The sequence below is a fragment of the Lycium ferocissimum genome, chromosome 7, assembly GCF_029784015.1.
Source record: "Lycium ferocissimum isolate CSIRO_LF1 chromosome 7, AGI_CSIRO_Lferr_CH_V1, whole genome shotgun sequence".
Classification (NCBI taxonomy): domain Eukaryota; kingdom Viridiplantae; phylum Streptophyta; class Magnoliopsida; order Solanales; family Solanaceae; genus Lycium; species Lycium ferocissimum.
The window spans coordinates 20,223,091-20,243,152 of NC_081348.1; the positions used below are offsets into that span (position 1 = coordinate 20,223,091).

Below are 20,062 nucleotides of genomic sequence, written 5' to 3' on the forward strand. Positions count from 1 at the left end.
GCATGTGGTAGACAATTACACTTTACTCCAAAGTGGGATTTTCCATTGCCAATTACGTATGCAAAAAGGATATCGATACTGATGAAGCAAATCATTATAACAACATGAGAAATGTTGCAAACTACAAAAAGGAGTAATTTCTTTCCTTTCAAAATTATTGTTTTAAACTCTGATTATGTTATGCTAAAATAACTCAGTTTATTTATTTTATCACTTTTTTGTACATAATTGGATTTTGATGCACCGATTTAATCTTATTTTGGCACCGTAGCAACTAATGAGCAAAGTTAGATTGTTACACACTACAAATTCAATCGTCCGATCGTTAAACCACACAACATTTTTTGTACTTACACATAGTTGATACGCATATACAATATACTTTTAAACTAATGAGCCTCTGCCTTTGCCCATCGGGAATCTAAATTAGTCTTCAAAGCAACATAAAAGAGAATTGAAAATAAAAAAAAGATATACAATTGTTAGAAAAAAACCTTCCATTTCTTTTTAACTCTGGTTGACTACCTAGATCATGTTATTCTCATTTACGAAGGATCATAAAAGTATTTCAGGCAAATAAATATTAAAGAATCAATAGTATTTCAACGTTTACTTGTGTTTAAAATTCATCTATGGACCATCCAATTTTCCTATGACATTTATTTTTTCCCCGTACGAATTTCTTCCGGTTTTGCAAGAATGTTCAAAGAGGAAACAAGAGAAAACCCAAAGTTCTAGGTCTAGCACTCATACCCTTAAATCCTAAAACCCCAAGCGTCTCTGCTTAAGTAAATTTGAGAAAGAGAGAAAAAAAAAAAAAAAGTAATTCAATCTTGAACATGGTAAGCTATGTGGTTTCTCTTTCTTCTGGTAGTTGTTTCTTGATATTCTTCACTCATTCTTTCAGCCATTCAATCTTTAAGTTTTGTTGTTTTTCCATTTTACAGGATTTGTTTAGGCAGGCTATTTTGAACCCTGGACCACCTGAAGATTTCGCTCTTCAAACTGTTCAAGAAGCTATAAAACCTCAGGTTTCTTTGACTCCCTATATACCCTTTTAAGTTTTATCTCATCTAATTGTGTTGTGCCCTAAATTACTTGTCCTACTTTCTGCTTTGCATTGTAATTGAAGGGAAGTGTTCTCTATGCTACTCACTTCTTTATTCACTATCGAGCTATCAGTAAGGTACTTTGGTGTACTAATACTATTATAAGATGTTCAAATTTGGCGAATGTTACTAGTTCTGTCTCCATTTTAATGCTAAAGATTATAATTTTAACTCTTAGCTCAACTGCCCAAACTAAATAGGGCACTCAAATTGGGAAGGAGGGATTACTTATGTATTTCCATTGATCTGTGTATTTACTTGGAGGTAATTAGATGCAAAACCGGTGTATATACAACTTGTAGTGCGTTATGGAGGTGTATCTGAATGTGTTCTATATTTGTTGACAGCTTGGGTAAATAAGAAGGAAAACAAAAAACAAGATAAATTTGCATATATGTATCTAGGAAAGTGAAACAGAAACAAAGATAAATTATAAAAATATTGTTGCAGATCAAGGAAATTCATGCAGTGGATCCAAAATAGTAAACGGTAATACATGTCCATTACATTGTTTACCTTTATGAAGAACCAAGACCTGAAAGTGACCAGTCAAGCAGATGTTGATATCGGCTAAAGTTTATCTAACCCAGTGACTTTACCTGACAATTAAACCTGCTTTTTTCCTTGTCGTTGCAGTTGGGGTGAGGGAATGTTCAAGATTCAACATAAGAACTTGCTCCCTGCTTTTAATTTGGCCTTTTCCAGTGTTACAAGTGGACTACCTTTTTTCTTACAGTGTTTCCCAAATGTAATTTGACTGCCATTTCCCATTTGATTGTGATGGTGACACGTTTTTCTGTTTTCTTTGTTTGAGGTGCAGTATTCATTATAAAGAAGTCAATTTTGTGTAACATAACGGTAGCTTATGTGATAAATGATACATGTGGGTTTCACTGAGTAGTTATGATTGAGATATGCTTACTAATGCGAGGTTACTGCTATGGAGTTTTTGTCTTCAGCCTATTGACTTTTCTGATCATCTGCAGAAGCAAACAAAACTAGTCCAAGACGAGAATCAGCTGTTGGAAAATATTCTCAGGTCACTACTTCAAGAACTGGTGGTATGTGTGATTTTTTTTTAATTAGGAATTGCATCATAATTTATAAAAATGTTGGTTGATGAAAATTGTCTCTCTACCTTCTCAAGGTAGAGGTGAGGTTTGCGTACACATTACCCTCCCCAGACCCCACTCGTGGGATACACTGGGCATGTTGTTGTTGTTGTTGTTGGTTGATGAAAGTTGGACTTAGTAAATCGTGGTGGATTCTAGTTTAGGGCGACTGACAATCTGATTGTTGTGGTTAACTAATTTATGATGAGAAAACGTTGGTTGATGAAAATTGAACTTAGTAAATCATGGCGGATTCTAGTTTAGGGTAACAGATCATCTTAGATTGTGTTGTGGTTAACTAATTTATGGTTAATTTTTTCATCTCATTTGTGAGCCTACTCTTTTCAGTTTCTTGATATTAGCCTTTTTTTGACAAACTCTTGCTATGTAGGTTTTTTTTTTTTTGGAACCTTTGATACGTAGTTAACAATTTAGAGTCTTAGATTTTTCCATGGACTAAGTCAGAGTTATCAACCTATTCTTTTTAATTACGATGCTGTCTGGGCCAGCTTGTTGCTTTCAATCAACACAGGTACCATTTAACTCTGCCCTTCAAGGGTTAGACAGATGGGAAGAAATTACCTACACCGAGATTTGAACCGTAGACTTCACGGTTCTCCTATTTGGAAATTACTCCTTGATGTTATGTAATATGATCTTCATGCCGGTGACTTTTCTTTTTGGATTATTTTCATGCTCCCAGATTCTATTGTCATTGTGTAGCCCTTTTTCACTAAAACTTACGCATTCCAGTGTAAGTCAATATTCCATTGTATAGATTCTTCTCATTAGAAGTTAGATTTAGGGTAAAGGTAAATAGGCATTATTTTTCCTACGAGTTGTCCGTGTGATAAGTAGCATGTAAAGGGTAGATTTTCATCTAGCTTAGATATTTCGGATCTCGAATATTCCCTAACGAACAAACAAAGAAGGATTTTTGGAGGCTGAAAGACTAGTTGATAGGTCTAACAGTATAGCTGAGACATTATTTGGCAGATGAGTCCAAAAAATGGTTTTTATGAATGCTAAAGTGTGATAATAGACTAAAACTAAAAAATAAACTGATTTTTTTCTGGAGATACTGTTGCGCCACTAATGCAATATCTAGATTCTGGTAAGGGTAAATTTGTAATATGCAAAATAGGTTCTAATAGCTCATGACTATTGCAGTGGGAGGTCGAATAATCCATAAGCAACAAGAGTAGGCAAAACAAGTGAATACGTAATGGAATTGAGTAACTATGATGGTGGTTCCTCTTACTACTTTATTTTTAGTTGGAAAAATATCCAATAAGTATGAAGAGTTCAAGTCCCCTCTCTTTCTTTTCGCTCTTGCTTATGCCCTTACAAGAATTTGTTAGCTGGGTTAGATCAAATGCACTGGGTCAACATCTAGGACAAGTCGTGATTGTGACTGATTCAAGTTCCAACTTGAAATGGAGAGAATACATCAAATATTACCGGAATACTTCTTAAGCAGTAGCTCATTTATCAGGAATTTCTGTAATTGTATCACCTTGCATCAAGAAAGGCCGAAGCTGTTTCTTTCTTGTTCACGAGCTCTGTAGTGTTGGGGAACTTTTTCTGCTGCCTTTCCATATATCTTTTTTATGGTTTTCTTTTGAACTTCACCATTGGTAATGCTGTAGAGTACTTTTTTGGGTAACATGACTGTCTTGTGAGTAGTGAATATTTTTTAATCTTGTCACAGGCTGCTGCAGTTCAGTCGGGCCAGAAAGTCATGACGTATGGTGTGTCAATTGTTGAAGGTGAATCAAGTCAGGGTCAGATTCCCCGCCTTCTTGGTGAGTGTCTTGTAGCACTAGCGAATATACTGCAAAGAAGATATGGTCTATTAGTATGTTTCTTGGTCTTGGAATATTTGAAGTGTTTCACCTTAGCGATTCGTAAGTTATATACTTATTTAATGTTATCGATGGTTGAGAGACATGGAAACTCTTGCTTTTTGGGTGCTAGAAGAATTAGTTATATTCTACTATTCTTCAAGTTGAAACTTACTTCTGGACTGGGTACAAACATACAATATCATTATGCTTTACTGGAAGATAGTCAATCTATCGTGGTGATGGGAATATATTATAGGGAGGATATTGCTTATGCCATCTACAAGTTAGTCCTTTGTTTGATTGATAAACTTCAAAGAAAGGAGAGAAGGAGATAATACACCAAGGAGTTGTTTGGTTGCCTGAAATAGGGAGGACAATCTCATTGACATCAGTATAAACAATACCTTGTTTGGTTGAACTTATATTGTCATTGAATTCAGCACAACTCTTGCACTTTTTTCTAGTAGTATTTTTTCAATGTTGAATTTAATGAGGATACAAGAGTTGTGCTGCCTTAATATCCTATTTGAGTTGACTTCTATTGGTTGAAAGAAGCCTTGAAGAGGAGAAACTGGAAAACAAAGTTCTCGGCTATGTCGGAAATTTGGTGAGTGTTATTTTGAGGATAGTACTCGCCGGCTATGAGAAAGTGGACGGAAAGAACTTTTGAGGAGAGTGAAAGTTGAGAAAAGGTTCTGGGTCATGTCGGAAAGGTGGCTATGTTGATCAAAGAGATTCTTTGAGGAGAGAGAGTGTTGGAATAGGGTTTTTTACGACTTACTTTGGGATCTGTGCCTGGGAGCATTTTTCCAGGGACCTCTTTTTTATTGTGTTATTAAGTTTTATGTTATGCTTAAGGTTGTCTATGTTGTTCTCTTTTGGTTATTATCAGGAAATTGCGATCCTTAAGTCTCTGTAGTTGTAATAGTACTACTAGAAAAAATAATTCATCTTATTGTTATACATCTGTTATTTACCCAAAGGAACAAAATCAGCTAAGATCACGATTGTAGTAGCAGTAGAGGTAGAGAGATCCTTGACATATGCCTTAATTGCTAATGAGTGGCTACATAATGCTAGGTGTAAAAATGTTCCAAGTAATGTTTTGAAGTTGGATTTAGGTATCCTATGAATGCTCTGGCTGATTTCACATAGGAGTTGGTGAGATGCATTTATGATCTTAATCTAATTTATGAGATTATCATGGATTGCCACTTGTTCTTTCCTTGTAATATTGTCTTTTAATTTATTTCTAGATATTGTTCTATATCTTTGTGAGAAAGAGCATGTGGAAGGTGGCATGATATTCCAACTTTTGGAAGATTTGACAGAAATGTCAACAATGAGAAACTGTGAGGATGTTTTCGGGTACATAGAGAGCAAACAAGACATATTGGGGAAGGTATGCATAATATGAGCAGTTTCAGTTCTATGAACATTTCTTGGGTCATCAAAAAAGTTGTATGAACATTTCTGACTTTATTGATGGTATGTGTTTATTTGGTGCGGGAAATTCTTGACATTTGAAATGCTTATGTTCATTTTTGTGACATATAGCCAGAACTCTTCGCACGAGGAAAGCTTGTTATGTTAAGGACGTGTAATCAGTTGCTTCGTCGTCTATCAAAGGTGCATAGTGCTTCGCATTTCAGCTTTGTCTTATGTATTAGATATCAGGAACATCTTTGTCTCTAATTGCACATTAATTCATCCGATGCATGTTAGTGAAAATGAATCTATTTTCAGCAATACAAGTCATTACTCATTGTCAAAGCACTGAAAAAAAAATAGTCTCTAGTATTCAGAAAATGGCATTGTCCCGTGATTTGATTTTATCATGGTAAAAAGCTTCATTTTCTTGTATTATGCTAAATCTTTCCCTCTGTATTAGATTGAGGCATTATCTTGGCTGTACAAGCTCTAATTTCAAATCTCTGTTCTTTTTCCTAATGATCAATAGTTAAAGTTCAATTCAGTATATAATGGAACATTATTTTGAGACTTTAACCTGGGACTTCTGCCTGCTTTGCTACCATGTCGAACTGTGGGACCATCTCATCTAAAAGCTGAAGTTGTTATAGAGAACACACTTTTAGTTAGTAATTATATTATGTCTCAACACAAATTGCTCGCAGAGAGAACACAAAAAGTGATGAGATATTTGGTTGCTGAAACAGTAATGAGTTTTATTAAAGGAAAGCAGATTACCGATGTAGTGCTTATTAAAATTGAATGCTTAGATAGTAGAAGGAAACAAGGGGAAGTTGGGGTAAGGTGCAAGCTGGACATAGAGAGTCTTATGATCATATTAACTGGTCATACTAGCTAAATTTGTTGAAATAAGTGGAATTTGGAAAAAACTGGATCGGATGTATAAAATGTTGCATATTTATGGCGAAGTTTTCAGTTCTTATAAGTAGGACTTCGAAAGATTTCCCCCCCTACATACAGAGGTTGAGGAAGGTGGATCCACTATCATCTCATACATAGGAGTTCTTATGAGTAGCGTGGAAGTTTCTCTGCCTTTGATTGATCATTAGATTGCCGATAAAGAAAAACAAGTACAAGGTCTTGGAAGTCATTGCTTGCATCGACTTTTCTCTTCGTGATGTTAGGCGATCTTTATTTTTATGAAATAAAGTACTCTTTTGTTTTAGCCAATTCGCCTATCACGAGTCGTCACTTAAATTTAAATTTCATTGTGTTTCATTCCTTTTCCGTATGGCCGGTATAGCCTGAACAATGCTTGTTGGTTATCATTTATCTTCTCTCTAAATAAACAAACTGTTCTAATATCTTATTGGCTTAACATCTTCCATTGCAGGCAAATGATGTTGTTTTCTGTGGGCGCATTATCATGTTTCTTGCTCACTTCTTCCCCTTATCTGAGCGTTCTGGTACTTTGTTTTCTTTCTCTGTGGTTGGATTCCCCCTTGGTATATTGGTGCTAATTTGTTTGCTCAAATTCCCGCAGCTGTAAATATAAAGGGAGTTTTCAATACATCGAATGAGACAAAATATGAGACAGAAGCTCCTGAGGGTAGATATCTTTTTCTCATCACTTTCTTGCTGATTTGTTTTTGCATTTTATTTAGTGTTAAACAGTGCATCAATTTGTTTGGTTTCAGGTATTTCTATTGATTTCAACTTCTATAGAACACTTTGGAGTCTACAGGTTGGTATCAGGTGTTTTTACTTTTAAGGGAATACTTTTGACTACCATATTCTATTCGATAAGCATCTTTAAAACCTAACATTACGAGATATTAATTCTGCATTTCCTGGTAACACAGTTGCTTTCATGCTTGTTATTCCTGGAGAAGTGTCATAGAGTGTTTTGTAACAATCTAAGTGAAGGTTGATTAGGTGCCTGTTTTGATGTCTCTACGACTGACTATCTATGCGTATTGACCTTCTGCGGTTGGTAGAAGTTAAAGCTGTTGCTTAGTTTGAGTAGTCTCCTTTACTGATGCGAGAACACATTTATATGTAGCGTTTCGTTTCATTTTTTGTTGTCTTTCTAATAGGAGGTAAGAACAGAAATTTATGGCTCAACACTTGAAGAGAATCTCATCGAGCCTAAGTGGTGAGAGAGAAGGCAAAGAGAAACCCATTAAAACACAGTAATTACCAGTGTCGAGGAGATTGACTTTAGCGAGGATTTAGCTTGCTTTTGGCAAAGCGTAAGCTAGAAACTCCTCCATGGGTAGAGTATCCTTAAAGTTACACGGAGATATAAAGGAAGCTGATACCATCATGTTCTAGCTCATTGATTCTGTTAAACTTGATACACACCCCCCCCCAAAACCCCCCGCCACCAAAAAAAAAAAAAAAAAAAAAAAAAGAGAGAGAAGAAAAATAAGAAGAGGATTCTGTCAAACTAGGTAATCAATTTGAGTGAAATATCAGGTTAGGATTGTTTATTGCGGAAATCAGACGACCTTTATTTTTGCATTAATCACTGTGCTTGAAGTATCTCTGACAAGCTCTGCGATATGCTTCGCCCACCTTCCTATCTTGTTTTGTAAGATTTTAGCTTTGCTAACTCAGGAATACTTCTGCAATCCGCCATCCCTGATTAATGCTCCTGGCAAGTGGCATAAATTTACATCCAGTTTGATGGTACACCTCTTTCTTTTAAATTCTTTGAGATGTTTCTGTTGCTGTTTTTTCATTAACTCCATGTAATGTGTGATTTTTTTTAATTTTTTTTTTTTTTTTTGCGGCTTGCAGGTCGTGCTAAATACTTTTGAGGCTCAACCTTTAAGTGATGAAGAGGGAAATGCTCAAAACCTTGAGGATGACGCTGCAACCTTTAACATAAAATATCTTACAAGCAGTAAACTTATGGGTCTCGAGGTATGGGACCTCAATTTAGAAAGCTCTTCTTAAGCAAAAACGGAGCAAATTCAATGGCATATTCCTGATCATTCTTGTTGTCTCAGCTGAAAGATCCTAGTTTCAGGCGCCACGTTTTGGTTCAGTGCCTCATTCTGTTTGACTATTTGAAGGTAATGATAAGCATGTTGTTAGCTCGAGTTCAAAGTGCAAGTGGATATTTTAGTGATAATGTCACCTTAAATAATGATGTCTGAACAATAACTAATGTTGGAAGGTTCTTTCTCTTTCCTGTGTACACGTGAGACAAGTTTTTTCTACTTGAATTCACATATTCAAACCATCAAAACTCAGGTGTTTGATTTCGATCAGGATCATGACAAGCCACATGACTGTTTGTTAATAATTAAATTGAAGATTCTCTAATATACAAAATCAGTACGATTCTTAAATGTCTTAGGCGTGCTGTACATGGGAGAAGAGAACTGATGAAAACGTGTCAAACGTGGTCTCTGCTGGAGTTTCGCCGGGGGAAGCTGTGAGAGTTAACTTAGTTGAGGAGGGAGAAGGAAAAGCACGGTAGAAAGCTGATAGAGAGAAAGCAGTAGGTTAGGTGCTCTGTCAGTAATCTAGAAGGAGGCGTCTCGTGTTGATCTTGTCTCTTGTCATGATGGCCCGATGTGACTATGACTTATTAGTTATTACTTGTTTGGCCATCAGTTTTTGTCCGTTATTTCAACTTCAACTTGAAGTAGGGAATTTGAAGTTGAAAACTTGTTTAACTATGTCAAGTGAAATAATGGTTCACTCACAAAACTTCAAGGTTTTTCCTGGTGAAAGTTATGTCCAAACAAAACTTCAACTTGCAAATACTTTTTTTTCAAATTCAATGTCAAATATTCTTTTTGCAACTGCAACGGAATAATGACCAAACTGCTACTTGCTTGTAATCATGCAGGCGCCAGGGAAAACTGAGAAGGAATTGCCCTCTGAAGCAATGGTTGGTATTGCTTTTGCTGTTTATTTCATTTCAGCTGTAACAGATTTTTAGCGGTCCCTTGATTCCCACCTCTGTGTGTGTGTGTGTGTGTGTGTATGGGTATATGTAAAATATAGCACGCACACTGATGCATAAAGAGATACTTCTGCAAGGGTTTCCCTAGGTGTGAAAGTAAAACTGTTGGAAATTATTGTTCAGAAGGACCGCTATTTATAAACTGTTGGAAATTATTGTTCAGAAGGACCACTATTTATATGTTCCTTCCAAAAGAAAACCGGGGAATACATGAGCCTTTGCTGTATAACTTACATTCTGAATAGAAGTTCTCTGAAGAATACATTGCAGCTGTTTATAGAAGTGATTCTCTTTTACAATCTTTAAACTGCTCGTTTCTAGAATATTGCAACATAATTCATGACGATGTAACCAATGTTGTTACTATATAATGCAGTGGGTAATGAAGAGTATTATTTATTGTAATTTCTGATGTTGCGTATATCTGGACTACCTGTCCTTTCATAAGTTTCTTCGCTGTTCTATTTTTACTTCTTTGCTGTTAATATATAATTAGCAGGTGTTATTTTTTGCCTGAAGGAAAACGTGCCTCAATACCTTTTCTTATTCCTTTTAAGTGGAAGATTGAGATAGTAAACACACCATTAGGTGGATTACTATATGGAATAAGTTACACGTCTAACACAAACTACAAAATTACTTCCATCCTCACCCAGAAACCGCAGCTATTAAGTTACTCGGACTCTTCACTTTTGGTGCCACACCCGTGTCGACACCATCCGTACCCGATCTGGTCAGCCGCTTTTGGGTACTTTGACCAAAATCAACGAAGAAATTCCGGATAGATCCAATGATTTTTATAATCAAAACAAAAGCTGAGATGGACTTAAAGAAAATGGAATACCTTGTATATTGAAATTTCTATGTCACTCCTTTTCCTTTTATCTCCTTCCGGGATTATCCTCTTGATCAATATTTTCTCCTCATGTTTTCCACATAATATCTCATAAAAAAAAAAAAAAAAAAAAAAGCTATCAATCAAAAAAAAAAAAAAAAAAAAAAGAGGGGTGGGGGTTTGGGGGGGTGGGCGGTGGAGAATCTAATGTAAGTAAAAACCTGCTTTTAGGAGGAGGACCCATGGCCTCAATGATTTGACTTTTCCACTTGAGCAAGTGCTCATCAATAACATGTTTCATTTCCTTAGAAACAAAAAAAAAATATGATAGCATGCACTTATTTGGTGCACATATTGGGATGAAAATGTGGTCATGGCATATGCTGGTTGGAAACTTGTAATCATATCTCATCATTAATAGATTTTATGGTCGGTCTTTTGTCGAAATGGAATGGCTTTTCTTTTTATCTTTTTATTTATCGTGAATGGGGGAATCATTACACATAGTATGCCCGATCGGCGTCAGGGGAAAATGCCATATGGCATACTTCTCATTTGTTTCTTTCTACCATTTTGAAATTCTTGCAGATTATGGTGTTGCAGAAGTAGGGATCAATATTTTGTTAATGATTGCTAGTTTGCAAGTCAAGATGCTCTGTGTTTAATACTTGTACCTTACAGAGAAAATAGTTGACCATTTATTGCTGAACATAGCTTTACTTAAACTGGGGAGTCCCTACAGTCACTTACATAATATAATCACCATGTGTACATTATGGAGTCCGACACCTGTCCCTCATTGGCTAGGGCGTCTCGTCAAGGTGCCACACGGTTTGACTAACATGAATATTTGCACACAGAGCATCGTGCTTTACCTCAGCAACAAGCTAATTTTGTGTCCTCAAAATTGTAGAAGGAGGAAATAAAGACTAGTGAAGAGCGGGTAAAGAAGCTTCTTCAAACGACTCCACCCAAAGGCACAGATTTCCTCCATAGTATTGAGCACATATTGGAGCGTGAAAGGAATTGGGTAAGCATCCGTTTTCTCTCTTTTTTCGCTTTCTCATGCAGGAGATCTTAAACATTTGTGAGGATACTAGAGGCCATGTGTTTATGTATATCTTATCTAAAATATTCTGCTTCACCTTCATCAAAAAAGAATATTCTACTTCACTCTTCTCCTTACACATTTCTCTATTTTCTATTTATTGGTTGGCTTATTATGCATAATATTCTTTCTCACTCTTCTCTTATACATTTTTCTGTTTTCTATTTGTTGATTGGCTTATTATGCTCTGCGGATGATGGATTTTTCCATAGGTTTGGTGGAAACGTGATGGCTGCCCCCCATTTGAGAAGCAACTGGTAGAGAAAAAGCCGGTTCAAGGTGGAGCCAAAAAACGGTATCTAACTACAAGTTGGCACGTGTTGTTGCTTTTAATCCTTGGATAATATATTGGTGAAGATATCCAGCTCATATTTTTTTTTCCCCTTAGTTTTGCATTTCTCTCACATTGGAAAAATTAATTTGTTAACAAGAATGAAAATGCATTAGAGGACTAGGCGTCCTCTACTACAACAACATACCGGGTGTAATCCCACAAATGGGGTCTTGGGAGGGTGCTGTGTACGCAGCCTTACCCCTACCTTGTGAAGGTAGAGAGACAAAGGAGGGATGCACCACGAGGACTTCCCGGGGGGTCACCCATCCTAGTACTACTCTCTCCCAAGGACACTTAACTTCGGAGTTCTGATGGGATCTGGTGCGTTAGTACTGGTATGATCGCACTAGTGACAATATTAGAAAACGATAAGTAATGAAAAGTTTAAACAAGCAGGAGCCTATTGCTGTGAAGATCCAACAAGTCCACTCCAGAATAAAATCCTTCTGCAATCACCAAAGCAATTCGTAGAAAACTATTCCATTCCAAACTCAGGCTGGATGAATACTTCTGCCCTGGAATCTTTAGCATTATGCTGAAGCTTAATGCACCACTCAACATAGAGCATGAAGGATTTAATGCTTCTTGCCTTTAGTCTATGTTACATGGGTCCTTCATTTGCCTTCATGTAACTCAGTGTTGTCAAAGGCGCGCTTAAGCCCTGAAGCGAGGCTCAAAACATGTTGAGCGCTTCGCCTCGCTTTATGTGCGCTTCAGTGTCATCATCAAGGCTCTAAGACATACTTTTCCTTGCCAATGAGCCTCTCTTGTAGAGGTGACACTCGATAATTGATATTTCACTTTAGCGTGATGTTTTTGCATTTTCTTTGTCCATATATTTGTCATTCATGCTTGTTATTATTAGTCTTGGTCTAAACATATATATATTTGTCTTTTTGCACCACTGCGCCTTCTTTCATTAAAGCCCGCACTTCATTTGCGCTTTCCGCTTAAAGCCCCAGCTGACCTTAGAGCTTTTTTGTGCTTTTCGCTTTTGATAACGCTGATGTATCTGTCTCTGAATGGGTGTGATAAGTGTGGATTATTTCGTGCCGATTCTTTAAAATATCCTTAAAAAATTCAGCAAAAAACTTGACGTACCCGTACCAGATACTTCTACACACCTTGCTGAATGCGTACCATAAAGAAATCCACGTAAGATGGCCTTTAGTAGAACCAAAGTTGCGGTTTAACTAGAAAGGTTTCACCCAACGAGCACATGCTTCTGCGATCTCTCCCATGGTTTTCTTGCATAAGGGTAATGACTAGAAAAAGGTGGATGAGTCTAATTGAGATTCTGGATGTTTAGTAGGGACGAATATCCTTATGTGGCCTGTAAAATGTAAATTAGTGTGAACTAAAGACCATGTGAAAAATCATAGCAGCTTACTGTAATGAAAGCCAGCCAACATATATTTCTGCTTCTAAAATTCTCAGTTTTACTTATGTGATTGGAACAACCAATCTTCTTAAATCCGATGCCGAAGGTTGACTATTTACAACAGTTTGTAAATATTTCAATTTTGTGAATTTAGTTGGTTTGTGATATTTGGTACTTCTGCACTGTGCAACTGTAGGATATTTTTGAAAATTACTATGTATGTATATCACATATCTGTAGTGTGTCATTCAGCAGTCTTCGAGCAATTTGGATTGTGCTTTCTCAAATCTTTTTGAAACAAAACATATAATTTGCTAAATTGTGCCCTTATGACCTGTTTCATCTGCACACATTGTGGACCCATCTGCGTGGATAGTTGTTTATCTCATCCTCAGCAGCCTATGTAACTAAATGACGATAAAAAGTTTGGTAGTCTAGACTTGAGAAGCCAGGAGCATAAATAGTTATGTCTAGTTATTAGTTCCTAGTTCCTTCTAAGTCTTTTTACTTAGCGGATCATGTTTTCTGGAATTCAAACTGCTGCTGTTTTTCGTTCCCTTTAGTCATACCTTTAGAAGATAATTAACTGTCTTCTTTTTCCCTTACTCGCAGTCGGCCTCGATGGAGGCTTGGAAACAAAGAACTCTCCCAATTGTGGAGATGGGCTGATCAGTATCCGGTTTGTTTTTCATCAACTTATTACTTGCATGAGTCCCATATCGCAAAATATTTTATCACATTAGTTTTCACTGACTCTGTATGATGGACTTGCTGATACTGTCACAATGATACACAAAATCATTAGAACTCTTTCCTTGATAAAGAATTCTCATTGTAGAAGATTAATTTTGAACCTATGACAGTATTGGGTAAAAATGTGTAATAGTCTCGTTTGTAATTTATGGTCTCTATGGACTATGGACTTGAGAAAACCAAATATCCTCTCATAATCATCATGAACCGTATGAATGATATACACATTGAACATATTTCTAGTACTCGTTAGATATGATGTGTGTTTCTAGATATGAATGCTCATATCTTGCTTTTTTAAGATAAAATAACTAAGTAAAATTAATATAAATCCTTAAATTTTTTTGCTAATTGATAATTATTTGATTGTTCTTTGTCAACTATACAAAAATATGAAAGTATTTTTCCAACTATCTATACCAAAAAGAATGTTCTCTTTACCCCAAAAATACAAATTAACAAGATCTCCTTTGACTTTCTATGCTGGTGTCTCGCCACTCTTTTAGAAGTTCTATTTCTTTTCTCTTCAGATTGTTTGGCATATATGAAGAGGTGTTGTCTTGCACAGCGTTTTTACTAAATATAGTATACCAAGGTCTTCCACAGCGTTTTTACTAAATATAGTATACCAAGGTCTTCCACAGCGTTTTTACTAAATATAGTATACCAAGGTCCATAGTTCTGTTGCAAATTACACTATAGTAAGTGATCCACATCCTTCCCTTGCATTTTGTACACCGATTCATTCAATTGCTTCTCCATTTTATAAGATTGTTAACTTTTAAGATAGCATCTATGTGCACCACGTGAAGGACACCACTTCCCTATGTGCTTTCGAGTTCCATTTGGGCCTTGCATGACCACCATCAAGCTAGCATCTATGATCCGATTTCACCGATAAATATTTGTTGCTTGCTTCTTTTGTAAATCATTTATCCTCATTCGTAAACTCTGTATGACTATTTTCTTCTGCAAGAAATTATCAAGTTTCATCTGATTCTCAATCTTGCATTCATCTCCTAAAAGATTATTTCTGGGGTACTTGGCCTGCATCTTCTGAGCATTATGACTGTCGTGGCGTGCTCCATAAACTGCGGAACTCCTTGAAGATTAAGCCTTAGCGTCATACCTCAAACCAACATTGTTTGAAAACCATCCATGCCTTCTACATTCATATTTCATAAGGATGTCTATCCTCTATAGGGCCCCATCTTCGTTCTCAAACCTCCATATCAATTTTCGTTAAGGGCTTGTTGGAGTTGGTTAACCTACAAACAGTCAATCCTCCTGATTCCATGGGGTTGCTACCCTCTCACCATACCAAGTGAATTTCTTGTCTCCATTTGCTTCATTCCACAATAAAGTAGCTCATTGGTTCTTTCAACAAAGAGGAACGGGAAACATAAATAAAGTATGTCTCGGATGCTTGATGGGGTTGATTTTGTAAGAGGTAACATTCCCTTCTTCCAAAAGCTGTTGCTTTTCAACCCGCTGACCTCTTCTCCACTTTCTCTTCTGAGCTCACCATTTTCAGAATCCTCCAAGTGGAAGCGTTAAATACTTTGTGGGCTAGTTAGCCACTCTACGACGACGTTCTGTATCCAGCTCATGAATATTATGCACCTCGTCGGCTGGAATCCACTTAAATGGCCTCATATTAACTCATAACATGGACATTGCCTCAAACTATGCAAGTGTCCTGAATAATAAGTTAATATTCGCAGCATGCATAAGATTAAAGTATCATTTGCGAGCTGTAGGTGGGCGCCATATTAACTCATAACCTTGACAATGCCTCAGATTACAGTTTTTTTCTTTTTCTTTTTCTTTTTGATAACCCAGAAATCCCCAAGGACCACAGAAGTATCCTGAATAAATAGTGAACCTGCCTCATTCGCAACTAACATAACACTGAAGTATCATTTGCATATAGTAGGTATGATACGATGAGTAAAGACTTCACCTTCCTTCCTTTGTCCACCTGAGTCCTCTCAAGGATCCCCTGCTATAGATTTCTCCAAGAGTTAGACTTCTATAACAAAGAGAAAAAGAAGGAAAGAAGATCTTGATGTTTGATTCCTGTACTGCATTTAAAGAAGCCGATAGAAGTTATTTTAACTATTATGGAAAAATAATTCCTTCTCGTCAGTTTGTGTGATCCATTTCCCCCCCAAAAAAAAAAAAAAAATCAAAACCTTTTCTGGAGGAGCACGAAATTATGGAAAACTATTTTTAGCGGGTTGGCGAATAAAGCAATGGGTAGATATAAAAAGATTCCTAGCTAAAGGTTGCTAGTCTCATACAAGAGGTTCATGGCTCTGTTACCTCTGTATAGACTATGTGGTGCGTGCCAACGTAGCCCTTATGCTAAGATGACACTCAATAAGAAGTTGTCTTTGCTAACATGTCAGTTATAGATTTGTACACTCTATTACTCAAACTCTGACTAATAGCACGGGTAATCATGCATTTCGGTTCTCCTGTCAGCTTTTCATTCTAGTTATTCCATGACTTGATAACCGTATTATCCGAAAGACTAAAACCATGAATATGTAGTTTCTAGCATGCTTTATTCAAGGCATCTTGAATCTGAAGAAGACGAAGCTTACTATTTTGACTTTGAATGGCTAATGATATAAACACCTCATATAAACACCTCTTTTCTCTTCTTTCTCCAGAACGCTTTAACTGATACTCAACGTGTGCGCACTCCCACTATCACAGAGTACTGGAAACCTCTGGCAGAAGATGTAAGTATCCATTAAGTCTCTTTAAGAACAACTTTTGCAGGAGATGTTCCCTCTAATTTCTACTTTGTGTTATTCCCTTTGCTGCAGTAGGAACAGGTGTCTTCATAGTATTTCCTTGATTTCTGATTTTCTCACTTTGATTTTTATCTATTCTGATTTGATAGATGGATGAAGCTGCTGGAATAGAAGCAGAATACCATCACAAAAATAACCGAGTTAGTGTCTTCATCTTTTCTGCTTGTTTTTCTACCTACACTTATTACCACCATGACATTATGTTCTTGGTTACAGCTTAAGTGACCTCTTATTTTCAATAATGGCATGTTAAGAAGACATTGTAGCAACCGAATTCTAGCTGACTGGTTTATTTCATTGAAAATTAGGAGTCATTTTGTGTTATATCTATACTAATGCAGGACTGATCAGCTCGGAACTAAGATTATATACATACATATATAGCTTAAGGCAAAAGCTCATTTAACTGATAAAAAGAAAAAGCAGCTGAAGGTCATTTACATTAGAATATAGAAGAACCATGTTGCAATATATTTATCTCTATGTATATACAAGACTGCTACCTAATAATAATATATATAAGTGAACCTCAAAGCTGGATGAAGTAAACATTTTGCATCAGATAAAAAAATTTAAAAATTACTCTTGCAGTTGAAATACTCCCTCCGTTTCTAAATAAATGGTGTTTTAGGCTTTTCATTTTGTTTCAAATAAGTGGTGCTTTAGGATTTCAAGAAGAAATTTATCTTATTCTTCCAAAATTACCCTTATTTGCATAATCAAGAATCATTAAGTAGCTTTTCTAGGAAAAAGGAAACTTAGAAAGAGGTAAAATTTTGATTTGGGGTAAGTTGGTAAAAACACTTCGAATTTGAATTTTCTAGGATTGAGCAATTTGTTAAGGGGTGTGCATAAGGTAAAAGCACGCTTATTATGAAATGGAGGGAGTAGCGATTAGTATTGACTAATCTTCACTGTTCATTTGTGGGTTAGTGTGGTGATCAAAGATACACCTTCTTAGGCAGGTGTAGTAAGGATTATCTATTCTCATGCTATCTGGAAGATGGCACATGTAACAGTAGGTAATATATTTTCTATAAAGTAAAAATGAGAAATCGGGGAGAAAATTGTTGTGTTGATATCATGATACATCTTTATGCTCGCCTTACGATGCATATTTCTGTGACTTTTCTTTCTTGGATGCACGATTGTAATGATATCCTGGGATCTATCCAGGTCTATTGTTGGAAAGGTTTGCGGTTTTCAGCCCGGCAAGACTTGGAGGGATTTTCCAGAGTATGAGCTTAACTTATGGGTGTGATTTCAAGTCTTTATCATTGTTAATAAATTCTCAATGAAATTTGTTACTGGTTTCTTTTTCAGTTTACAGAACATGGTATTGAGGGGGTAGTGCCTCTGGAGCTATTGCCTACTGAAGTACGGGCCAGATATCAAGCTAAACCAAGCGAAAGGACTAAGCGGACTAAGAAGGAGGAAACAAAACACTCAGCACAACAAGCAGAAGAAAATCAGGTACCTGAAAATGAACTTAGCCTTATGTTCCCAGTTTCCATTTCTTTTCCCGTAAGTTAATCCTTTCCCCAGTTCATGTCCTCTGTGCCGCATGGTCTGTACACCGTATAAACGAGAATACCCTTCCACAATATTGAACACCAAATTAGTGTATGACTTCAATTATGAAATTCAAAATTTTTATTGCTTTTTATAGTTCATTCTGGCCTGTCTTCTTCGTGGCAGCTTATATTTTTCGTGAAATATAACATCATAATATGTTCTGGTCAAACGCGCTACTGCTGAAGATGTCCATGGTACCAAAGCCATGTAAATGCCTCATGTGGAAATCCTCACCTCATGTTATTGGTGTTAAATTAAAATAGAGATTCTGCTTAGAGAATGGTGAAACAAATGAGTAATGTCATCAATAAATGTTCAACTCCGGTGGTCATATTACTCGTAGTGATAGTTATTAGCCTTACATTTTGCAAAAATGAAAATAGCTGGAGATAATTACATTTTGTTTCTGATGCTGCAGTTATTCCGAGTTTGGAGTTATTTCTAATTCATTTAATCTTGTCTAGATTAATCTTGTTTGCTGTCCTTAACGGTTCTTTTCGTTTAATCTTGTCTAGATTGCAACACCACCAAATGAGATGGACAATGAAGCGGGCCGATCGGATCCAGAAGCATCAGCTGCTCCCATGGACACAGATGCAAGAATTGCTACTGATAACATATCTCAGGAAGAAACTCCGACTCCAGAGGATAACCAGAAGCAAAGCTCTGATACAGATGTTGCTCAAGAAGCAGGGCAATTGGAAGCAGACACAGAAGCAGAGACGGGGATGATTGATGGAGAAACAGATGCAGAAGTCGATCTAGATACGGTTGGCTGATCCAACTGTGTATCGGTTTGTGCACCAAGCCGGTGTAACTTATGTCAACGATCTACTTAATATGGACTGAATTTGCACTATGTATGTTGAAGAAGCTTGATAGCTAAAACATCACACTTTAGAATTAATTGTTCTTCCGTTGGCTGCAAACAGTTGCTGCTTAGAACTTAATTTTTAGTCGAGGAAATGGTTGCCAAAAGTTAAATTAGCCGGAAAGGGAGGTGGTATCGTTGCAAGCAACAACGGCGAGATTGGAGAATGGGTGGTGTTTATTAAATTGTGTTTGATTACGTAAGTTCTATTCCTTTTCGAAACTCCTTACCTGTGGGATTACATTGCGTATGTTATTGTATTCCTTTTCGAAACACTATCATGAGATAATTGCAAAATGCATTTGGATTGTGGGTCCTGCCTCCAACTTGAGGAAACATGTTCAATGAAGATCCATGTAGTCGATTTTAACTTATTCAGGACGGAGATGTAATTTGTCTACGTTGTTTATAAAATAATGTTTAACAGTCACATGTAATAGTTGTCTTAGCTTGAAGAAGTTTTTCAAATTTAAATAATTAACATATCTCCATCTCAAATCTTAGAGTCAAAATGTTAAGGATTTGGATTCTGATCTTCTCCAAACCATTTTTTATATTTGTCACATTATGTGGATAATTGGTAATTGTACTAATAGAGTCGGGATTTATAAATTATAAGATTTTATTCCAACTCTTTAATAACAAGTTTTCTTGTATACGTTCCACTCACAAATTAAAGACTCTTTATTGTCTGAATTTTGACGCTCAAAACACAAAACACAAAATACAAAGTTACAAATTTAATAAGTATAATTTTAAAGTTATTATAATTTCTTGTGAATCTCGGGAAGATGCATGATTTAGGAAGTCAATCTGACTCACCTTGCCCTACGTCGTAGGTCACAACTTTCTCGTCTATGCTGTTCTCGAAAGCGTGTAGACAGAAGGCCCTTTTTCGG

At 36.4% G+C, this 20,062-nt stretch overlaps 1 protein-coding gene and 1 non-coding gene across 5 annotated transcripts; one reads left to right on the top strand and one right to left on the bottom strand.

Moving 5' to 3' along the window:
- Positions 1-802: 802 nt before the first annotated feature.
- Positions 803-19,593, top strand: LOC132063688 (THO complex subunit 1). Of its 4 annotated transcripts, none has more exons than XM_059456366.1 (21): positions 803-842; positions 948-1,031; positions 2,096-2,170; positions 3,933-4,026; positions 5,325-5,470; positions 5,626-5,697; positions 6,893-6,965; positions 7,043-7,108; positions 7,197-7,243; positions 8,119-8,190; positions 8,302-8,427; positions 8,514-8,579; positions 9,365-9,406; positions 11,230-11,346; positions 11,637-11,719; positions 13,752-13,818; positions 16,571-16,642; positions 16,807-16,857; positions 17,894-17,953; positions 18,041-18,190; positions 18,808-19,593. In XM_059456366.1, exons 1-21 carry the CDS (start codon positions 840-842, stop codon positions 19,069-19,071), a joined length of 1,830 nt encoding a protein of 609 aa, XP_059312349.1. In that variant the 5' UTR covers positions 803-839; the 3' UTR covers positions 19,072-19,593. The 4 variants fall into 4 exon arrangements, with proteins under 4 accessions (XP_059312349.1, XP_059312348.1, XP_059312347.1 ...); XM_059456365.1 differs by lacking the exon at positions 803-842 and adding an exon at positions 1,746-1,857; XM_059456364.1 differs by lacking the exons at positions 803-842; positions 948-1,031 and adding exons at positions 1,131-1,186; positions 1,746-1,857.
- Positions 11,989-12,107, bottom strand: LOC132065824 (5S ribosomal RNA). The gene has a single exon (XR_009416801.1). It is a non-coding gene; the product is annotated as a 5S ribosomal RNA (ribosomal RNA).
- Positions 19,594-20,062: the final 469 nt, after the last annotated feature.